The 20,258-nt window shown below is 52.3% G+C and overlaps 1 protein-coding gene across 8 annotated transcripts in view; it reads left to right on the forward strand.

Moving 5' to 3' along the window:
* The window catches only part of CTBP2 (C-terminal binding protein 2), a 59,066-nt gene extending 39,133 nt beyond the window's left edge, over positions 1-19,933 (forward strand). For 7 of the 8 annotated variants that reach the window (XM_021400380.1, XM_021400385.1, XM_021400384.1 and 4 more), the window contains 8 exons: positions 10,667-10,821; positions 11,648-11,792; positions 14,136-14,342; positions 15,537-15,751; positions 15,949-16,079; positions 16,242-16,369; positions 16,925-17,042; positions 18,451-19,933. In XM_021400380.1, the coding sequence (XP_021256055.1) occupies positions 10,667-10,821; positions 11,648-11,792; positions 14,136-14,342; positions 15,537-15,751; positions 15,949-16,079; positions 16,242-16,369; positions 16,925-17,042; positions 18,451-18,631 (1,280 nt within the window). In that variant the 3' untranslated portion in view covers positions 18,632-19,933. Of the gene's footprint in view, positions 1-6,771; positions 7,171-7,894; positions 7,993-10,666; positions 10,822-11,647; positions 11,793-14,135; positions 14,343-15,536; positions 15,752-15,948; positions 16,080-16,241; positions 16,370-16,924; positions 17,043-18,450 lie in introns of those variants that run through there. The other variant, XM_021400383.1, reaches the window with a different exon arrangement.

Below are 20,258 nucleotides of genomic sequence, written 5' to 3' on the forward strand. Positions count from 1 at the left end.
AACCTGATTTTAATCTTAGTTATCTTGTGTTGCTGTGCATTGTGCTTAGCTCATAGCTGCATGAACAGGATGGGAGGTGCCTTCTTGGGCATTACTGTGCCATGCACCTAGGAGTGCAGGAAGGAGTGTGTGCACTTGTATCTGTTTGCCTCTTGCCAGCCTTGAGTTTGGTGAGAGCACTGAAGACAGTGCCGTGGTAATGCGTCACTGGTCGGTGTTTTTGATATTCACACTGAAGCACATGAATTGTTTTCTCGCAGGGGACATGCACTGTGTGCCCTGTGCAGTGCAGCCCTGCCTTTGTCATGCAGGGCAATGGCCCAGTGCTCACTTGGGGACAGGTTCCATGTCCCTGTAAGTCCTCTTTCCATCCCGCATCTTTCCCATGTGGAAAGCAGTGCTCTGCTGTTAAGACTTGGAGCAATCTGCCAGGGCTGGTTACAGCATCTTCTCCATTAGAAGGAGAAAGAAATACGACTGGGGATAGAAGATAGGAAATACATTTGCAAGGCATCTGAGTCTAATGCTAAGACATGCTTTCTTTCAGCATTGACATTGCCAACAGCTTCTCTTGCGCCCAGACCAAAACTATTCTGGGTGGAACATTTGCTCCCTACTTTCTAGCAAGCCTGGTTGCAGGAATGAAGAATGGCTTCTTTTCACTCACCGCAGCTGGTTTGAATGATTTCCACACTGAAGCCATTGACTCCAGGCACTTCTCATGTGAATCGCAAGGAAGCCGCAGTTGGGTTTTTGTTTGTGTGCCTGACAGGGGCAGGAACAGGGGAGCAGTCTGGAGCTGGCTGGGTACTTGCACGTAAGCTCACTCAGGGAGGAGTCCTGGTGCATGCTCCGCACCCAGCTCCGGTTGCACACCTGCTCACCAGCTCCGTCCAGCAGTAAGGAGGCAGAGGAAGGTGAGATGTGCTGCTGACCTGGGTATCTTTGCATGCTGCAGAGCACAGCAGCGTGACCGCTTTGGGTGCAGAAGGTCCATTGTGCTCGCTTAATGGAGCTTAGAGAGGAGTCCTTCAAGAATTGTGACCCTTGCGTAACAAGCAATGCAGAAAAAATTACCTTGAAAGCCATCAGTGTCAGCTGGGTAGACCTTGAATGAGGCATTGAGAGGGATCTGCTTGAATGCATCGCTTTCAAGGTCTGCTTCACCAAAGGAGCAGCAAAACCCCGTGCTTCAGAGACCTCAGGAAACTACAACAGATCCTGCGGCAGGTCTGTGTGCTGCTCTTGTAGGTGAGCTTGCCGCTGTGAGCAAATTGAGTGAGATCATGGATCCCAGAATACAACTTGTAACAGGCTTCTACAAAAGAATCCCCTTCCTTTTCCCTTCTGAAGGAACCCTCTATCAGGAAGATGGGTGGGCACATGGAAGATGGCAGGTGGTCATCAAGGAAAGTGACCCACCCATTGGGTTTTAACCAGAGGGAGGTCCAGTAGAACTTGCTGGAAGTAACACCACTGCAATATGGGGATAAACACAAAGCCACCTCTGTGTTCTTACATGTGGCCAGCTGATTTTCTTAAGAAACATGTTACAAATCTTTTTTTTTTTTGCAATCTTGAGTTTTTCCTTGTTCTGTCAAAGGTATTAATTAGAGAAATAGGTTACACTGAGTGCCGTACAGCTTTCTCTTGTGTATTCATGGAATGAACCGTGAAAACACAGACGTCTTTATTTGTCTGTGACATGGTTAGATGCTAGGTTAGCTGGATTTCTTATGAGTGCCATGGCTGGCTTCACCTGTTTGCCATGCAGTGTGCTCCTCCTGCTTGTAGCCAGTGGGGAGGTGCCACATTGGGCTCTATTAGTGTAGATGGGATTTGGGACCCATAGGACACAAGCACCACCATGTATGATGTTATCGTAGCAGTTCATTTAGAATAATTAAGGTTGGAGAAGACTTCTAAGATCATCTAGTCCAACCACTGACTAATCTGTCTGATGGAAGGAAGTGCACGAACAAACACTTGCTTCCCCCTCCCCTACCTCGCTCCTAAGGAAGAAGTGAGATCTGGTTGGTTCATTTTGCCATACCTTGTTCTTCTGGTAGGTTTGTGTCTCAATTTTGCAATGAAAAATCGTCTAGGTTTTGTGTTTTTAATTGAGAGTAACCATAGGGTATGTATCTGCAGCTCTTGGGTGGATAGGTGATGGGTTTTATTGGAGCTGTAAAGTATAAAAGCTGTTAAAAGAAAATGGCTTACGACAGTGATACTGTTCAGCGTGATTTATAGTTTTATAACTGCAGGCAAATCTGAAATATTTTCACCATCCTCGGTATACGTTATTAAATAATATACAGCCTGTGCTTACCTACATCAGTGTAGTAAGAAATGCCTCCTGGCAGCTGTGGGAGTTGCAGTGCAGAGATCCTCTGTGTGCACGGCAGAACGAGGCACCTCACGTGTGAAAGTTACTGGCCAGAACTTCAGCTCATTTCAAACAGAGAAAGTACAGATCCCAGCTTGGGTGCTTTATTCCATCATCCCCATCCCCTCCTGTGGGTTCTGTGGCCTTGCTGAAGTTCCCCTCGGTGTCAGTGAGGGAAGGGCTGGGTTTTTCCCCCCCCAGAAACCTCTGTGCTGGAGAGGAGAGGTGGGCAGTGACCTGCAGGAGCTGCTCTTTGCTCTTGGAGTTGGCAAATAAGGCTTTGCCAGTGTGTTATCTGGATTAATGAAGATGAAATGTGCTGAGGGCTGGGACTGCTGCTCCTGGAGGGGCCCTGTAGTTGCCCATGCAATGAAGCCATTGGAAAGCATCGCTGCATCTCGGGGTGAAGAGCTGCTTCTGGCGTCAAAGGCAGTGATGGTATTTCGTGGGTTTGTCTTGGTCCTCGGCCTTAATTGGAAAAGTTAAATGCACAGCCTTGGATTAGTGCTAATCAGAGCAGAACTTCTTTTGGAAAAGCTTTGGGCTCGGGGCTGTTGGGGCGGTGATGTACGAATGGGTGGGGGCTGTGGCTGTCGTCCCACTGCATGCAGCCCCCAGACCTGACTGGTTTTCAGCCTGGAAGACTGAGGCTAGGCAGGGTTCACAAGGAGAGATAATATCTTTCGTGAGAGCAATTTGTACAGTTAGAAAAACATTTTTGCTTTTGGGACCATATGCTTTTCTTCAGATCTCTACAGTTGTGCATTACATGAAAAACGGTTTAAGTTTTGAAAGGCTTAATGGATATTTGAGAGGAAGGAGTTCATAAGCGGCTCACAAAAAAAATATCTCACCATTTGATTTGAAGGTTTTTAAGAGAGATGTAACAGCCCCGAAATAAGGAAGATTTTTCTGCCTTGCAGCTTACTAGTTACATCCGTGCCCATGGAGCCGGAATTTCCACGTGCAGTCTCAAAAGTGTGCACTCTTGTGCACCTGGGGGGGTCTGCAAGTGTATGGACGCATTTCTTTCTGAGATAGCTGCAGTGCCATTCTGCAGCTTCAGGATGCTCTAAGCCAGTAGTAATGGTTCCAGGCTATTTCCGATGTCAACAGGAACTCAACAAGTGCCTGTTTAGTTTTTTCCAGTGTAACTGTGCTGAAATCCTAAGATATACCTGTGAAGAACTAGTTGTAAAAGTACCGACTTTAATAGCACGTGGGTTGTAGTTAAGTTCTTTCCAGTGTTGGTATTCAGGATTTTTTTCCTCTTTTAGCTGTGATCCCGTGCTGCGAGGAAGTGAGTGTGTTTATCATAGGGAAATTGGTGGGATTTGCAGGCATTCAGCACCTCCCACAGCTATTCCCTGCTTCGTGCACTTGCTTTGTGCCATCTTTTTGCACTGAGACGGATTGTTCCCAAATTCTTTGGAGAGCGGGGGGGCTCTGGGACAGAGAGGGAGCACAGAGTGAAATGAGCAAGGAGGAAGACAAAACCAGGAGCTGTGTGCAGAGTGAATGTGCTGCAGAAATGATGGGAGCACGGCGCTGGTTGAACTGAGGGGTTCTGCTGGTCGATGTTTGTAGAGGATCTGAGCCCAGAGATGGGGCTGGGAGTGGTTTTTGGGAAGGGAGGAGGCAGCGGAGGGCGCAGCGCTCTTGGCAGGAGCGTTCCGTGGGGCACACGGTGACAGCTGTCGGGCTGCAGAAGGGCTGACCTTGTGGCAGGGTCACCCAGCAGACACTGCGGGCTTGGCTGGCGCGCCTGGCCCGTGCCCAGGAGCTATTTTAGTAGGTCTTGCAGGGGACGGGGCCTTGGCAGGACCCGTGGGTTTTGAAGTGAGCTCACAGCCCTTTTCCTTTTGGTGGCCAGCCAGCTCCAGCACGGCCCAGGGCAGCGCTGGTGTGCGTCACCCCGAATGGCTCCGCTTGGCTTCTTGGCAGCCCTGCGCAGAGCAGTGCTGTCCCATCCACTCACCTGTGCACCAGAGGCATTGCTGCAGTGTGAAGCTGTGAGCCAGCAAGTGCCGACCTCTGCCTTGTTTCTGTCCCCAGCCCAGAACTCTGCGGACTCCATCTCTGCCCTCCTGCTCTGAGAGGTCTGTAGGATATCTCCATCGGATCTCAGAAATGGGAGCTGCAGCATCCAGGAACCCTTGCGTGGAACTTCATTCAAAGATTCGTAGCACTTTCTGCCCGGCATAATTAAAAGGCTTAATGTCAGCATAATTTAATTCCTACAACTGCATCACAATATGGCGTTTTCTGCTCCAGATTGCTCATGACCAGTGTGCAAACGCAGGTTTAGAAGGCGTGTGTGGCACACGGTCAGCTCGAGCCCCCCCTGCTTCCCAAAGTCCGAGGCTGGGGGCTTTGTGTGATGGATGGGATTTCTTTGCTTGGGGGGAAGTCTGCAGCCCCAGCCACACGGCTGTCACTTCCCCCTCTGCATTACACCAACTTTGCATCCCGCACGCTGTCAGACCGTGTAAATGAAAACCTTGAGTTGTTTTTCTCTCTCTCTCTCTCTCCCTCGCTGTCTCTGTGATGATATAATTAGAACGGCTGCCTTTTCCCAAAATGGCCAGGCTGTGCTATTTTCTGTACGACAATGCTTGCTAAAGAGGCAGGCTTCGTTTCACGAGGAAGACACCCAGTCTTGCTGCAGGCAGGCGGACTTCCCCGGAGGACGGGGGATTTGCACGTGGGGCTGTTTTGCACCCTGCTCTCTTTTTCCCTGCACAGAAATACAGAGGAGAAATAAGACATGGGACCAGGCTGGGGTGGCAGAGCTGGGTGTCCCTGCTGCCCTTGGCCAGGTTGATCTCAGCCTCCATTTTACCATCTTCCAGAGCATCTTTAAAGCCTCTAGATCCCTCGGGGTGATTGAGAGTCCAGGCAGCTCCTGTCCAGATGGCAAATCCCAGGGCTCTCCCAGCTCTGCTTGGCTCTGTATTGTGGTGGGGATGCTCCAGCACCTTCCTGCTTGTGTTGCAGAGAAACCTCTTTATTTTTTCCTGATGCCATTGGTTTCCATTTGGATAGGAGGGATAAGAGGGGGGGATGAGGAGGGCAGGGAGGAGCCAGGGGGATCATCACCCTCATGGAATTTAAGGAACAGAGACTGGCAGCATTGGGCACAAAGTATTTTCTGGGGTTTCTAGATAACATCAGCCATCCACTGATAAGTAAAAATACAATTTGTTTTCATCACTGAGCTTGGTCCCTCGGGATGGCATCACCCATTGCCTTGAAGGGCTGCAGTGGGAGAGCAGAAGGGACCTGTGTATGCACATGTGGCTGCTTTGGGGTGCTCCTGGCTGAGGATCTGTTCACTCCAGCTTTATCACAGGAGAGATGATCTCGTAGAAGAGAGTTTCCCTGGAGTTCTGCAGAGCACCTGCTTTGCGTTAGTGCCCCAGGGACCTTCTCCAGCAGCGTGTGTCTGTGCTGTAATGGGATACACATGGAGCTCAGGGGTGTAGGTGCTTGTGTACGTGCACCTACAGGAATTCAAGCTGTAAAATAATGAAATACTGCAAATCTATAACTCCCCATATTTTGACCAAGTGTTTAATTTATGGTTGCTTCTGTCATTCGGATGTGGCTTGCAGTCCTGGCGTTCGTATCAGCTCAATAAGGATATTATTTTATATGGGAATTTCCTGTGAATTCTTAAAAACAATTTCTTAGAGGCAGCCCTGAGCACTGCCTGAGGAGCCAGCTGTGGGGCCAGGGCTGGCAGCTGGCACGGGGCCTCCTGCTGCAGGGACCCTGCCCCTCTCCTCTCACTGAAATGCACTAAACACCGCCATGCTTGGTTGTAAGGAAGCTGTTTGGTGTCACTTTCTGTGCTGGCTTCTGTCCATACAGCACCAAGTACCTCTGGAGTATTTACAGTTGGGAATAACAGCAAATATCTGCTCTCTCCTGACTGTGGGATAAAGGCTGCGTCTTATTTCATTTTTGCACATGCATTCATCGTAGGAAGCACTTATGAGCTATCTCAGAGGTTCAGCGAGAGGGAGAGCTCCTGGCAGGGCAGTTGCTCGCCCTCCTTCCTGCAGCCTCAGCCTCTGAGTTTGGGGCTCACCTCGGCCCTTAGAGCTGTGCGGATGTGTGCCACGGGGGGTGATGCTCTTCAAACCAGCGGGAGCATTTCCATGAATATCAATGGGAGAACACCCATGTACTCCTTCAGGACAAGAAGTGATGGCCACAAGTTGCACCAGGGGAGATTCAGGTTGGATATTAGGAGAAACTTCTTCTCAGAGCAGTGATGCACTGGCACAGGCTGCCCAGGGAGCGGAGGGGTCACTGTCCTGGAGGTGTTCCAGTAACGTGGGGATGTGGCACTGAGGGACGTGGGCATGGCTGGGGTTGGACTTGTTGATCCCAGAGGTCTTTTCCAGCCTTCATGATTCTGTGGTTGTGTGATTCTCATCTCCTGTGTTTGGCCCAGGTGAAGCTAGTAGCCGCCAGTGCACTGACTTAATGTCCACTTTGCTTTTGGCTTCCAAGCCCGTGAATCACTTTGCAGGATCCAAGGAAGCAAGTGCAGAGGCCGCTATGATCCCTCTGGGCATGACCTTCCCCACTTGCAGCCCTGGGAAGGACGGGTGGCAAGACACAGCCCAGTGCTAGCCCAGGAGTAGGATGCAGATTTTCTTTCCTGTTTCTTGGACAAGAGCAGTTTCCGGTTGAGCTGCGGCGATGGCAGCTGGGAGGAGAACACCCAACTGGTCCAAGTGGGCAGCCCTGAGGCAGGGCACAGGCACAAGGTGAGGGGCACGGGCTGTGACAGTGGTGCCGTGGGGCTGCTTCTGTGTCCTCCCTGCTCCCAGCACATGGGGCAGGAGCAGGAGATGGGACCTCAAGGAGGATCCGTGGGGTGACCCTTGCCAGCAAGCTGCTGTTGGTTGCCAGCAGGCTGCTGGGCACGTGCAGAATTTGTCCCTTGGTTTGTGGGTGCTCGATGGGGGAAGCGAGGCCGCGGCGATCTCAGTGCTTTGTGCTGTTTTTCTTGCTGCCGCGAAAGGCATTGGTTTGTTCCTGGAGCCTTGCTGCCTATGCTCCATGTGGATAGGCATGTTTCATTCTTAAGCTTTTAAAAAAAAAAAAAAAAAAAAAAAAAAAAAAAAAAAAAAAACACGGTGAGGAAGCTGAATATTATGAGTTGGGAAAGCGGGGGGGGGGGGGGAACGTATGTGCAAGTCAAGTCAATAGGAGGAGGGGAGTGAAAGGGGGGGGGAAAAAAAACTGTGACATACACAAACCCTTTAGTGTGCATAGCATAAGATTTTTTGGCTGGCACTCACATGATTTTATTCAAGGGCTGGGAAAGAGCTCCGATCAGTTAAAAGCTTCGGCAAAGTCTGGAGGGAGCGCCCTGAAGAGTTGGGAGCCGCGCAGAGGTGCCTGCAACTCCTCTGGCAATTGCGGACCATTCTTCCGAGGCTCAGGACAAAAGCCTTTTCTTTTTTTTTCCCCCCTCCGCGTTCAAAGAGACATTTGTCTTGAGATGGTGCAGCTGTGGGCCGCGGGACCGCCTGTTTGAAGATACCCCCTCGTAGACGAAAGGAGAAGCTGCGCTCTGCAAAGTGGTAGTATTTTCTCGTGTGTGGGTTCCCCCCCTCCTCCTCCTCCCTCCCTCCCTCCCTCCTCCTCCACTGCCATGTGTGGTTTTTAATAAGAAGAAGAATGTGGAGGCAACGTTTTCCAGGCAAGGGGAAATTTCCTGTTTCTTTTCTGTTTGTTTAATAAAGTGTGTAGCTGACTGGGAAACTGTAGCTACTCTGTTGTGAATGAGTAATTCAGCCGATAGCCGGGCTCGCTTCTCCATGCGCTTTGAGAGACTGCAAGTGAACGTATTTAACGCTCGCTTTTTCCATTTATTTACTTATTTTATTTTTTTTTTTAATGCTGCGTGGCGTAGGGGACGGAGATTAATAAGAATTAGGCAAATGGCTCCGGCTTTTGTTTCTGCGCGATAGCACCCGCCGTCTGGCGGCCGCACAAAGGCTGCCATTGAGAGGGAGCGCTCCCTCATTCTCCTGGCAGGGGTGCCATTGGGATCGGATACAAGTGGGTGGCAGAGGGGAGGAGCGGTGCGGAGGACAAGCGGGCTTTGTGCCTCCCAAAAACGAAACAAAAGCACTTTATGCGCCGGGCTGCGCGCAACAAGCGAGCCGGCTGGGGACTCGGAGTCGTCAGCGCGGCGGCGAAACCTTGCTGCTTCTCCTCTTTTTTGTTTTTTTTTGTCATTCCCTTGTCCACAAAGCCGTCTTCCTCTTCCTCAATAAGCTCCAGAGCTGCGCGCTGAGTGGGGCTGGGGGTTGGCGATGGTGGTGGTGGGAGGCAGGAGCTGGGTGCCGGGTGCACATGGAGGGGCCGGGGGTTAACGGTGGGGTCACGGAGCCATGTGCTGGCTTGGGTTGGGAGGGACCTAAAGGCTCATCTCGTTCCAACCCCCTGTGGTGGGCAGGGCTGCCAAGCACCCGATGGCCCAGCTGCCTGATGGCTTTCTGATCCGGGGCATGGCTCTTATTAGCGAGGCGGGCGCGCACGGAGCAAGCGTGCTGCCTGAGCTGGAGGCAGGGAAAGGCTGCGCCAAGCGGGGCTGGGTGCTGGTGGTTTGCACCCAGGGAAATGGAACGGGCAAGGTAAATAGGCTGTGTAAGCTGTGCAGCTGCCAGTGCACTTCATTACGTGGTTACCCTGCGCTGTGCGTGTCTTCTCCTATTGATCTGCTTCAAAACTTTCCCCACCAAACTGGAGCAAACGCTGGGAGCTGTGCAGCTGGGACACCCATGCCGTGCTGCAGCCACAGCCCTCGTCCCCAGCAAACACATGGATGCCACCGCTGGAAAAAAAAAAAAGTGGTGTTTTGTCTCTCTTTCAGAGGAGCTTATGTGACAGCAGCAGCACACAGCCCTTGCTGGGGGCTTGGGGAAGTGTTGTTCCCTGTGGCTCTGTGCCAGCAGCTGGATGGATGGCTGGGTGCGGATGGGCCCAGGGTGCTGTGTGCACAGCACCTCTCTGAGCACCATTCCCCCTTTCTGTTATGCAGCACCTGCAGGGTGAGGCTGAGAGGTGATGCTCCTCGTCTCGGAGATCGCATCCTGCACTACGCGTTAAGTCAGTGTTATAATTCACCTGCTTGTTGAGCAGAGAAAATAATCTAGCTGGGTATGGTGCTTCCCTTAAGGACTGTGTAAGCCTTCATGTTTTTATTCTCGCTTATCTGCTTACGGCAAGCTCCTTTTGGTATCCACATCCTCCTGGCCCCGTACCCCGCCTGCTGACACAGCCACGCTTCCAGCTGGAGGGCGTGCGTGCAAACAGAGCACATTCCTCCCAGTGTGCACTGATGGAGAGCTCTAACAGCAAGGGTGCAGAGCTCCAGTAACACACGTGTGCAATGTTACACTGGACATTGTTGGTCGGCTCTGTCGGGTGGGTTTGCCAAGAGCTTTTTCCTATGGAGAGGGAATGTGCTGCTCCCCACCCTGATGTGTGGCCACGTGGGTCCCTCCTGGTGCTGCTCCAATGGCATCGCTATGGCCCCCGGTGTCCCAGGCTTACATCTTGCTCAACAACAATCTGGACAAGCAGACACATTTCATTTTCCCTTTAAAAAAAAGCACTGTGTTGCTCTTCTTCGTAAGTTTCCTCCCCCCCATTCTCATTTTCCTGCCATGAGGGGGGTGCAATGCTCGGCCCTGTGAAACAGCCCACACTGGCACACAATAGCATTTCTTCTGCAGAGAAACCCCAGCCCCAAACCAAACCTTCGCCCTCTGTAGCTCATTACAGCCCTCTGCTTTCTAAAGGAACAGCCACAAGGTGTGGTTGTCGGTAGGGGAACGGTTGCACTGAATTCCCCCAGCAGAACAGCCCTCTGCTTGCCCAAACAGCAATCACCTGTGTCTGAAAATGAGCCGGTTAATCCTGGGCTGAGCAGCTAATGGGATGGAAGCGTGGGGCTTCCTGCAGCCCTCGCTGATCATCACCTGTTTCCTGACCTCACCTTGGAGAGCCTGCGGTTGGAAAATGAGCCCAGAGCAGCACGCAGCTGGATGTGGCCGTGCCCGAGGACACGGCCCTCGGAGTGATGGGCACAACCAGGGTGGCACCGGTGCGCGTGTCCCTGCAGCAGAATGGAGTCCACGCTGGTTTCGTGTCCTTCACGCCGTGTGCTGCTTCTCTCCGCTCCGCAGGAGCCATCGGGCAGAGCCGTTGCCACGGCTCTGAGGTTTGTGCTCCTTCTGCTTGCAGGTATCCGTCCTCAGATCATGAACGGCCCCATGCACCCCCGGCCCCTGGTGGCACTGCTGGACGGCAGGGACTGCACGGTGGAGATGCCCATTTTGAAGGACTTGGCAACCGTGGCGTTCTGTGACGCGCAATCAACTCAGGAGATCCACGAGAAGGTAATGGAGCGGCGGGCACGGGGCACGTGGGGAGGGGCAGGGATGCTCTCCTTCCTCCCCTGTCCTCGAGAAGGTTTGTTCGGAGCTTTGCTACGAGCTGGGCCCACATAGCATCAGCAGAAGTCGCTGCTGATTAAAATTCAGTGAGGCTTTTTGAAACAGCCAAAAGCCAGATGTTACTTGGGAACAGAAAGTCACCTTATCTCTTAGCATCAGCTTTTTAACATCAGTATTGTTAAGGTTTCTCCCTTTCTTTGAGTTGAGCCTGCAGTAACACCCAGCACCCCGTGCCCAGCATGTGGCACCAGCAGCTCACTGCCACCAGCTGAGGGCAGAGATCAGAAATCACGTCCAGGGGCTGGGAAGGAGAACTGAAAAGAGCCCCAAATGTTCAAACGTGAAGTGCAAGGGAAGGGCTCTTTATGAGATGCCCATTAATTAATGAGTTAAGTCTGGCTGAATTTGGGGCTTGGGTTCCCAGGGCACCACTGTGGCTTAAGGGGAGCACCAGTGAGGGTTTGAATCTCCATTGAAGGATGAAGCACAGCCTTACGGGGACATACAGCCTTCTTAAAAGCAGAATTGCTGCTGCTTGGGAGGGGAGGAGCTGATAGATTTTTGAGCGTCCATCCAGTTCATGCCCTGATTCCAAGGAGATGGCTGATGGGTTTGGTGGCACCATGGCAGGTCAGCCAGCAGGCTGGAGGTAAAACTGGGCACCTCCTCGTGTAATCGTCCCCATCCCAGAGGTGAGTGGCTGTCAGGAGCTGCAGGTGTTCCCTCCGAGTGTCCTGGTGGCTCCTGACATCCCAGTGCTCTGTTGCAGGTATTAAACGAAGCTGTCGGGGCCATGATGTACCACACCATCACGCTGACTCGAGAAGACCTAGAGAAGTTCAAGGCCTTACGGGTCATTGTTCGGATAGGCAGCGGCTACGACAACATCGACATCAAAGCAGCGGGGGAGCTCGGTAGGTCTCGGTCCTGCACCTCGGTTCCCTCCCGTGTCCCTCTGAGTCTTTAGAATCAGCACAGGGGACCTCTGCTCCCCATGGGAGCCAAAGGCCATTCCAGGCAGTGCCTCCCAGAGGGGCTCGGTTCATGTCCTACACGCATGGCTGCACTGCTGGGCCACCACGTGTCACAGGGGTCACGGGGACCTCTGGCAAGCTGCACTGCCCGGCCTGGGAGCGCTGCATTGTGTGGGTGATCTCAGCAGCTGTGACAGCCATTGTGGGCCATCTGATCCAAGGACTCAGGCTCTCACCGAGCCCTATGCTGGCGTTCAGGGCTCTCTCTGGGGAAGTTGGGGATAACAGCTGCTCCGCGTGAGCCATTCTACAAGGATAATTGCGATAAGAGAGTTTCAGATAGGCGTTCCTAAAAAGCAATTCTCCGTATAGTGCATTATTTTTATTTTTTTTTCTAGAGGAGAACAGTGTCTTCTCAGTTTAATGGTTTCTTCGTGTTTTTAAATCTTATTGTTATTATCCATTATAACAACGTTCTGAGGCTCTGAACATCGAGAAACGAAAAACATAACGAATAAAATAATGGGATACTGCGGCATAATCCTTCTTTTTATACTTAGCAAATTGGGTGGCCAAATGATGTGGTTGAGAGTAGAAAATGTAATGACTACCCACAAATGTAGCATAAAGTTTAATTGGTATTGCTTTCCATAAGGTAGCTCTTAAACCGTGCAGGCAGCACAGTGACCAGCGTCGGCACACAGCGCCTGCTGGGGTGATGGGATGGAAAAACACCATGCAACAAGTGCCACTGCCACTGCAATGGGTGGGAAGGCACCTAAAGAGGGCAAGCACCCATCAGGCAGGGATGAACCCCGCAGGGCTGGCCATGGGACCGGTCACTGCTGCCCAAAGCTGGATGGGAGGCAGAAGGTGCCAGCAGCTTGGCTTGGGGTGGTTTCTCCCCCTGTAGAACCAGTCAGGTTTCTCCAGGTCAGTGCAGGGCTTGCAAGCAGGGAAGAAGAAAGGTCTTAGAGCAGAAGAGCGTGCTCCTGGAGGCAGGGAGGCTGGCAGGGGGCCCAGAAGGTGTGTGCAGCACCTGAAATATCCTCATTTTTTAACTGAGTCAGTGGCCCTTAAAGTGGAAGGGGATTTTCGGGGTGTTATTCTCTCTTTATCTCCTGCTTTTTCATGATTTCTACTCCAAGGCCCCAGTACAGTAAAGCATTTAGATACACGTTCATCTCAAATTGTGTGTTGAAATTGCTTTGAAGCCAGTGGGATATAAGCATGTGCTTAACTGCTTTGCTGAATAGACGTGAAATTAAGCACCCTCTTACATGCTTTGCTGGATCAGAGCTTTAACAGGGTAATGGCCAGGGAGACGTTTTCGGTTAACTTAATACCCGCAGCTCCGAGCAGAGAGGCGCAGTTTAAAATGACCCCTTTGTGACACAGGAACAAAAGCTCTGTTATGGGGATCTGTGCACGGGGTGGCCGCGGTGCCGGGCGGGGAGAGCTGTGCCAGCACGGCCAGGCCCCCAAAAGCAGCACCCAAAAAAGCCTCAGCACCACGAGGAGCACGCTCTGGGGTGGGCGCAGGGCTGTGGTGGTGGTGGTCACCTCGAGCCTTCCTGCAGCAGCGAGCCCCCACTGCACAAACTCACGTGTAACCTTTGGAATACGAAGCAGGGTCTGGCTTTGAGCTGCCGTGGTCAGTTTGGTGATGGTGGCACATCCTGGGGTGGCACAAAGCTCTTGCCATACCTGGAGCTGGCCGTGCAATGCCGACGTAGCGCGTCGTTCTGCTCCAGTGCAACAAGAGGTGGTTGGTTACGCCCTACATGGCTTAATGGCCGAGCGTTCTTATTGTGGAGCAGGGGTGGCTTGTGCCAGCGTGGATTAATTTGCTTTGAAGGTAGATTAAACTGAACAAGGATAGGGCTTGTTCCTGCAAAATAAACAATTCCTCCTGGAGTTATTCCTGCGTAGCTGTCGCGCTTGGAATTGGCACTAGTTCTCACACCAGAGGTGACCCCGAGCGGTGCGAGTCATGGTGGCTTTGCAGAGATGTGAGGCTGCTGCACCTGAACCCTGCACCTCTTTGCAAGATGTTGCTCGAGACGCCTCCTGCCCCTCACCTCACCAAGGGCGGCTGCTTGGGAAACGGCGCGCGGGGGCCAAGGGCAGCGCGCGTTGTGCAGGGAACTCCTTTGCTTTTCAACGCACCCTGGTGCACCCCAAGCTTGGCCACACTGTGGCCGTTCCTGGCACAGCGCTCGCCCCCAGACTGCCTTTATGTGGGGCTGTGTGTGGCTGCCCCTGAGCCGTGTCCTCCTGCAGGGATCGCCGTCTGCAACATCCCCTCGGCCGCCGTGGAGGAGACGGCCGACTCCACCGTCTGCCACGTCCTCAACCTCTACCGGCGGAACACGTGGCTCTACCAGGCGCTGCGGGAGGGCACGCGGGTGCAGAGCGTGGAGCAGATCCGGGAGGTGGCCTCCGGCGCCGCGCGCATCCGAGGCGAGACGCTCGGCCTCATCGGCTTCGGTACGTGGGCAGAGGGCGTGGGGAGGAAGGCTCAGCGCTGCAGGATGAGCTAAAAGGAGAGTTTTTCCAACTAGAACTACTGAGGCGGGGTTGGGGCATGTCCCACGAGGTCGGTGTGACATAGAACCATGGGATCGTAGAATGGTTGGGTTGGAAGTGACCATAAAGCCCATCCCGTCCCAACCCCTGTCACGGTCAGGGACACCACCCACCAGATCAGGCTGCGTGGGCCCCATCCATCTCAGCCTTGGGCACCTCCAGGGATAGGGCAACTAAAGCTCCAGGCAGCAGTGCCAGGGCCTCACCACCCTCTGAGTACGGTATTTCCCCTCTTCTAGTTTAAAGCCGTTCCCCCTTGTCCTATCATTATCTCTCCATCTAAAAAGTCACTTATTTTCCTGTTTATAAGCTCCCTTCAAGTACTAGATGTAGCCATAGGATGTTTTATGCTGATGCTTTGGAGAAGAAGCTGTATTTTCTGAGCCTTACTTGAGTCCCTGGGGGAGTGCTGGTGAAACTCAGCATTGTCCTCAGAGTGACCAGAGCTGGCCGTGCTGCCTTGACATGCAGCTACATCACCTCCCTCTTTCTGAGCCCTTCTGCACAGCATAAAACAGTGTTTGTCTTCAGTTCACCCATAGCAATAGATGTTTTCAACATCAGAAGTAGCTCCACTTCTCTTCTGTTGGCTGTTGATGGCTGTTGGTCATAGAATGGCTTGGGTTGGAAGGGACCTCAAGGATCATCAAGCTCCAACCCCCCCTGCTGCAGGCAGGGCTGCCAACCTCCACATCTAATACCAGACCAGGCTGCCCAGGGCCCCATCCAACCTGGCCTCCAGGGATGGGGCATCCACAGCCTCTCTGGGCAGCCTGTTCCAGCACCTCACCACTCTCTTGGGTTGCAAAACACTACTCCAGGTTCTGGATCAATTCTGCGAGCAAAGTCTTACTCCAGTTAGGGTGCTGAGATTTTCATCCAGGCAGCAGAAATGAATGCGGTGCCTTGAGCAGAGAGGAGGCAAGGTGCCGCGTTAGGGAGCAGTTCAGGTGGGGCCATGGAGCCCGTGTCCCCCCCAGCATCCAGGGGTTGGACACCTGCTTGCTGAGAGCTGACGCTCACACACAGAGGTGCACGGTTTGCACTCCTGGCAGCTGGGCTGGTTGCATTAATTCTCCTTTTCCTCTCATGCAGGTCGCACGGCGCAGGCGGTTGCAGTCCGAGCCAAGGCATTCGGCTTCAACGTGATATTTTACGACCCGTACCTGCAGGACGGGATAGAGCGGTCCCTGGGAGTCCAGCGGGTGTACACGCTCCAGGACCTGCTCTATCAGAGCGACTGTGTCTCGTTGCACTGTAACCTTAACGAACACAACCACCACCTCATCAACGACTTCACGATCAAGCAGGTAATTGCCTATTTACTGGATTTATTCTCCTGTAAGCGAGCGTTGTGGAAGTGGCTGGGATGGGGTTTGCCAGTGTTGGGCTGGATGTAGAAAACCCTGTGCCCACGGGGTCGGTCCCCTTTGCAGTAGGGCAGCATGCAGGAAGCATGGCCCACACTCTCACACTGAGCTCTCTTGTCTGTCCCCGCTGCCCCCAGATGAGGCAGGGAGCGTTCCTGGTGAACACGGCGCGCGGCGGGCTGGTGGACGAGAAGGCCTTAACCCAAGCCCTGAAGGAGGGACGGATACGAGGGGCTGCGCTCGACGTGCACGAGTCGGAACCCTTCAGGTAAAGCTCCGTGCGGTCCCATCCGCAGCGTCCTGCCCAGCCCTGCAGGGAGCCCAGCAGACACAGAGGGCAGCCCGGGAGCCCTTTGCCATTCTTGCTGCCTTTTATTCTCTTCTTAAACGTTGGCTAATCTATTTTTTTTTTCCCCTTTCCTGCGCCCAGTTTTGCTCAAGGCCCATTGAAAGATGCTCCTAATTTAATCTGCACCCCGCACACGGCCTGGTACAGCGAGCAGGCGTCGCTGGAGATGAGAGAAGCTGCTGCTACCGAAATCCGGCGTGCGATCACAGGTACAGCCCTTGTGCTGAGCCACAGGGGCTCGCTGTGGCCTTGCCATGGCCTCATCCAGCTGCAGAAGGGGAGGGGGGTCATAACTCCCATTTTCTTCCCAGTGTGAGACCTGAGAAACCAAACTTTTCTGTCATTCAGATGCGTTAGAATCCTAGGATGATTGGAATGGAAGGGACATTAAAGAGTGTGTCCAAATGGTGCTGGAACGGAGCTTGCTCTGAGATGATGCTCCAGCAGATGGGTGGTTCTCTTGTCCTTAAACTTATCCCCATCCTTCACCTGATGGCACAGCTTTACCCTGGGCTGCCCTGTGCTTTGAAATGGGGCTGAAGGGAGCAGCTGCTCTGAAGGCAGCACAGGAGCAGTCTCCAACCATGACTGCGGGGACACCCAGCTGAGTCTCTGGAAGTGAGGGCTAGGGACCCTCATTTCCCCCCCCCTTTTCTCCCCCTTTCCACTAACAAATAGAGTGAAAAGGAATAACTGTAGCTTTACTATAGGGTAATAAAGCAACAGGCTGCCTGACACATGCTTACCTTTAATACCGACTCCAGGGCGCATCCCAGAAAGCCTAAGGAACTGCGTGAACAAGGAATTCTTTGTCACAACAGCCCCGTGGTCAGTAATAGATCAGCAGGCGATCCATCCAGAGCTCAATGGTGCCACGTACAGGTAAGCCAGAGAAAAGGACGGGCACAGGCGGGGGTTGCCCTGCAGAGGCACTGTTGGGGCATTGCAGGTGCGTTTTCTAATGCTGCTGCTGGTGGGCCAGCACTCACACAGTGCCCAAAACTTACATGCTGAAAAAGTGACTGCAGATCTGCTCTGCTCTGTCCGTGGACTGCACAGGCTGCGAGCCTGGGCCAGCTCATGAGCTAAGTAGTCCTAACTCGGAGCCAAATTCAGGTGGCCCGATTTCCACCCAAATCCCTAAGGTCAGGGTTGCTTGCTGCTCCACTGGGGGAGGCTCAATGCATGCCAGCACCACGCTGTGCTGCAGGGAAGAGGGGGACAGGCTCTTCAGCAGCATCCGGTGAGAGTGAATGAGGAGAAATGGTTTCAAACTAAAAGAAGGGAGATTTGGATTGGAGATAAAGAAGAGGTTGTTTTTTGTTTTTACAAGAGGTGGTGGTAGTGCCCCATCCCTGCGGACACCCAAGGTCCAGGGCCGGGCTCTGAGTGCTGATGGAGCTGTGGGTGTCCCTGTGCATTAAGGGCAGCTGGACCAGGGGGCCTTTATTCAAGGTCCTCTCCAATTCAAATGATTCTGTGATTCTCTGAGGATTTGGCTCTCCTGCAGCAGAGGGAAAACTTCCAAATGCTGCATGGAGGTCTTCAAAGGCATTCACGCACCTGGATGACTGAGGCTGCACGTCAGCACTTGGGATTACAGAGCATGCAAGATGATTGCTTACCCAGTTCTTCAAGAAACTGGCCTTTGCAAAAGAGAAAGGCTTCCTTGTGGCTAACAGCTGGTATCAAGGTACAGGACCAAAGCCAGTGTCGCATGGAGGCATACCCAAGAGCTGCGTGCAGTCCCAGCCATGTGCAGAGATGCCTGGCAGTGATACAGAATTACCCAGCAAAGGGCAGGTTAGAGCTCAGTGGAAGAACTGCAGAAAAGTGGGTTAGGGTTAGGGAACCTACAGCAGCGATGATTGGAATTCATTCAGAGTCACAGAATCATTCAGGCTGGAAAAGCCCTCTGAGATCCCCCAACCTCAGTGCCACAGCTCTGAACACCTCTAGGGGTGGTGACAGTCCTTGGGGAGCTCTTTTGGAGAACAGATGTTTCCTAACCACTCCTGAATGTAGTGGGTTAACTTGTTGATGCTGTCACTTAAACACTTGCTGCCCTGTTAATACTTTTTGCGTGAAAGAGGAAAAGCTGCCAGCAGGGAGGAATGAAAACGGGCACTGCTGCCCGCCAGCAGCGTTGGTTTGACTTGGAGCTGTCCCTTGTCCTTCAGAAGAACAAAGGAGCAGCTCCGGGGGCAGGGGGCAATGTCCTTGCTCCCGTTGCCCCTGTGGCTGCGTCCCCAGGTGAGGTGACGGTGGCTGCCTCTCTTCCTCGTGCCAGGTACCCGCCCGGGATGGTGAGCGTGGCGCCGGGAGGAATACCAGCAGCCATGGAGGGCATCATGCCCGGGGGCATCCCTGTGACTCACAACCTTCCCACGGTGGCGCATCCTTCCCAAGCTCCGTCTCCGAACCAGCCCACAAAACACGGCGACAACAGGGAGCATCCCAACGAGCAATAGCAGATAATTTAAAACATAAAAAAAAGAAAAAAAAAAATCGTTCAATAAACTCGGGACCAAGAGACGTTGGAAAAGAAGTGATCCACGGACTAAAAATGAATTTGATACGCAATTTGTAATGTTGATTTTTTTTTCTGGACAGATGCATCATCGATGTTCCAGTGTTACCCACAAAGTGATAGCAGCCAAGGCTGGGGAGAAGCCCTGAAGCAGGCAGCTGCTCAACTGAAGCGCTGAAAACTAGGATGTGATACGTTAAGGATCGAAGTGATCGACTTCTGTTATTGTGTGTTAAGTTTCCTTCATCTGTGCATCCATCACCTGAATAAAAAGAGATTTTTTTTTTTTCCCCCCCCTCAGTTCCTTGGGAAGAACAACAGGGTGTCTGCCCCTGTTTCCAAACAATGGCATTCAGCAATCCTTACCGAGTTAACACAGAAGCGGAAGAGGAAACCACGCCGTGGCTTCAGCCCTTTCCTTACTCTCCTTTCTGGTTACCTCTTGTAGGAGGCACCAACCCTGGCTTAGCAGCGGAAGAAATGAAACCAATGCAATCCATTTGCAGCCTGGCAGGGCCGGTGAGCGACGCGTGCCAGGAGTGCTGCTGCAGGCACAGGGCTGGGGCGGCAGGAGGAAGCCAGCACCCGCGCTCCGCAGTGATGCAAGGAGGAAAAAAAAGAAAAAAAAAAAGAAAAAAAAGAAAAAAAAAAAAGAGGAAAAAAAACACAAAGAAGAAAGTATTATGTTTCACGCGCTATTTGTACTCAAATATATTTTCTCAGTTTTAAATCTGCAGCTATTTTATCAAGTGGAAACGTCTTGAGCTGGGAAGGGTTCAAGAATAATGTTGCATTTCCTTATGTCTCAGGAAAACACTTTTTATGGTAACTTGTCAGACTGTCTATGAACAAAACCCACTTTTTTTAGACATTGATAAAGTCTTCTTTTCTTCACGTGCTATTTTATACAAGAACACTTCAAAAACGTGTTATTAGATGTGACTGATTTTAACGGCTCCTATTAGGTTTGTATCAGCTAGTTACATGTTATATTCATAGTCCTTTGTGAATCATCGCCTTTTTTGTTTCTACAACGATGGCCTGTTGTGAGCCTGTGTATGGGTACATTCCTGTTTCTGTGACAAAGCAATCTTAAGCTGTCCCAAACAGAAAAGCAAACCAATGGCTATCAGCAGTATGTTTTGTTTTAGTGTGTTACCGTCCCTGTATTTGTTTATTGTAAAGGTGGACATTTAGCGTTCAGTGCAGTTTTCAATAAAAAAAGTGATAAAAATTTCTATAATTTCTGGGAGGTAAGAGCTCACTGCCTCGGCCCCCGAGCAGCAAGAAGCAGGAGGAGCATCCAGGTGAGTTCCACAGAGGGGGCACTCGGTGGGGAAAACGTGTCATTGGTGTTAAGGCTTAGAACTGCATGAACAACAAACTATCTCAGGGCCATGCTCTTGGCTGCATGACCTCAGTTGCACAGTGGAGGGGGGAGAAGGGCTCACGACTTGGCTCCCTGCTGGGCTCAGAGCAGGGCCCACCCAGCACCCACCTCCCCAGCCCAGGAGGGGATGCAGCTGGAGGCAGGCAGCTTCCACCGCAGGAGAGACGCTGCTTAAAGA

The sequence above is a fragment of the Numida meleagris genome, chromosome 5 (genome assembly GCF_002078875.1).
Source record: "Numida meleagris isolate 19003 breed g44 Domestic line chromosome 5, NumMel1.0, whole genome shotgun sequence".
NCBI lineage: Eukaryota > Metazoa > Chordata > Aves > Galliformes > Numididae > Numida > Numida meleagris.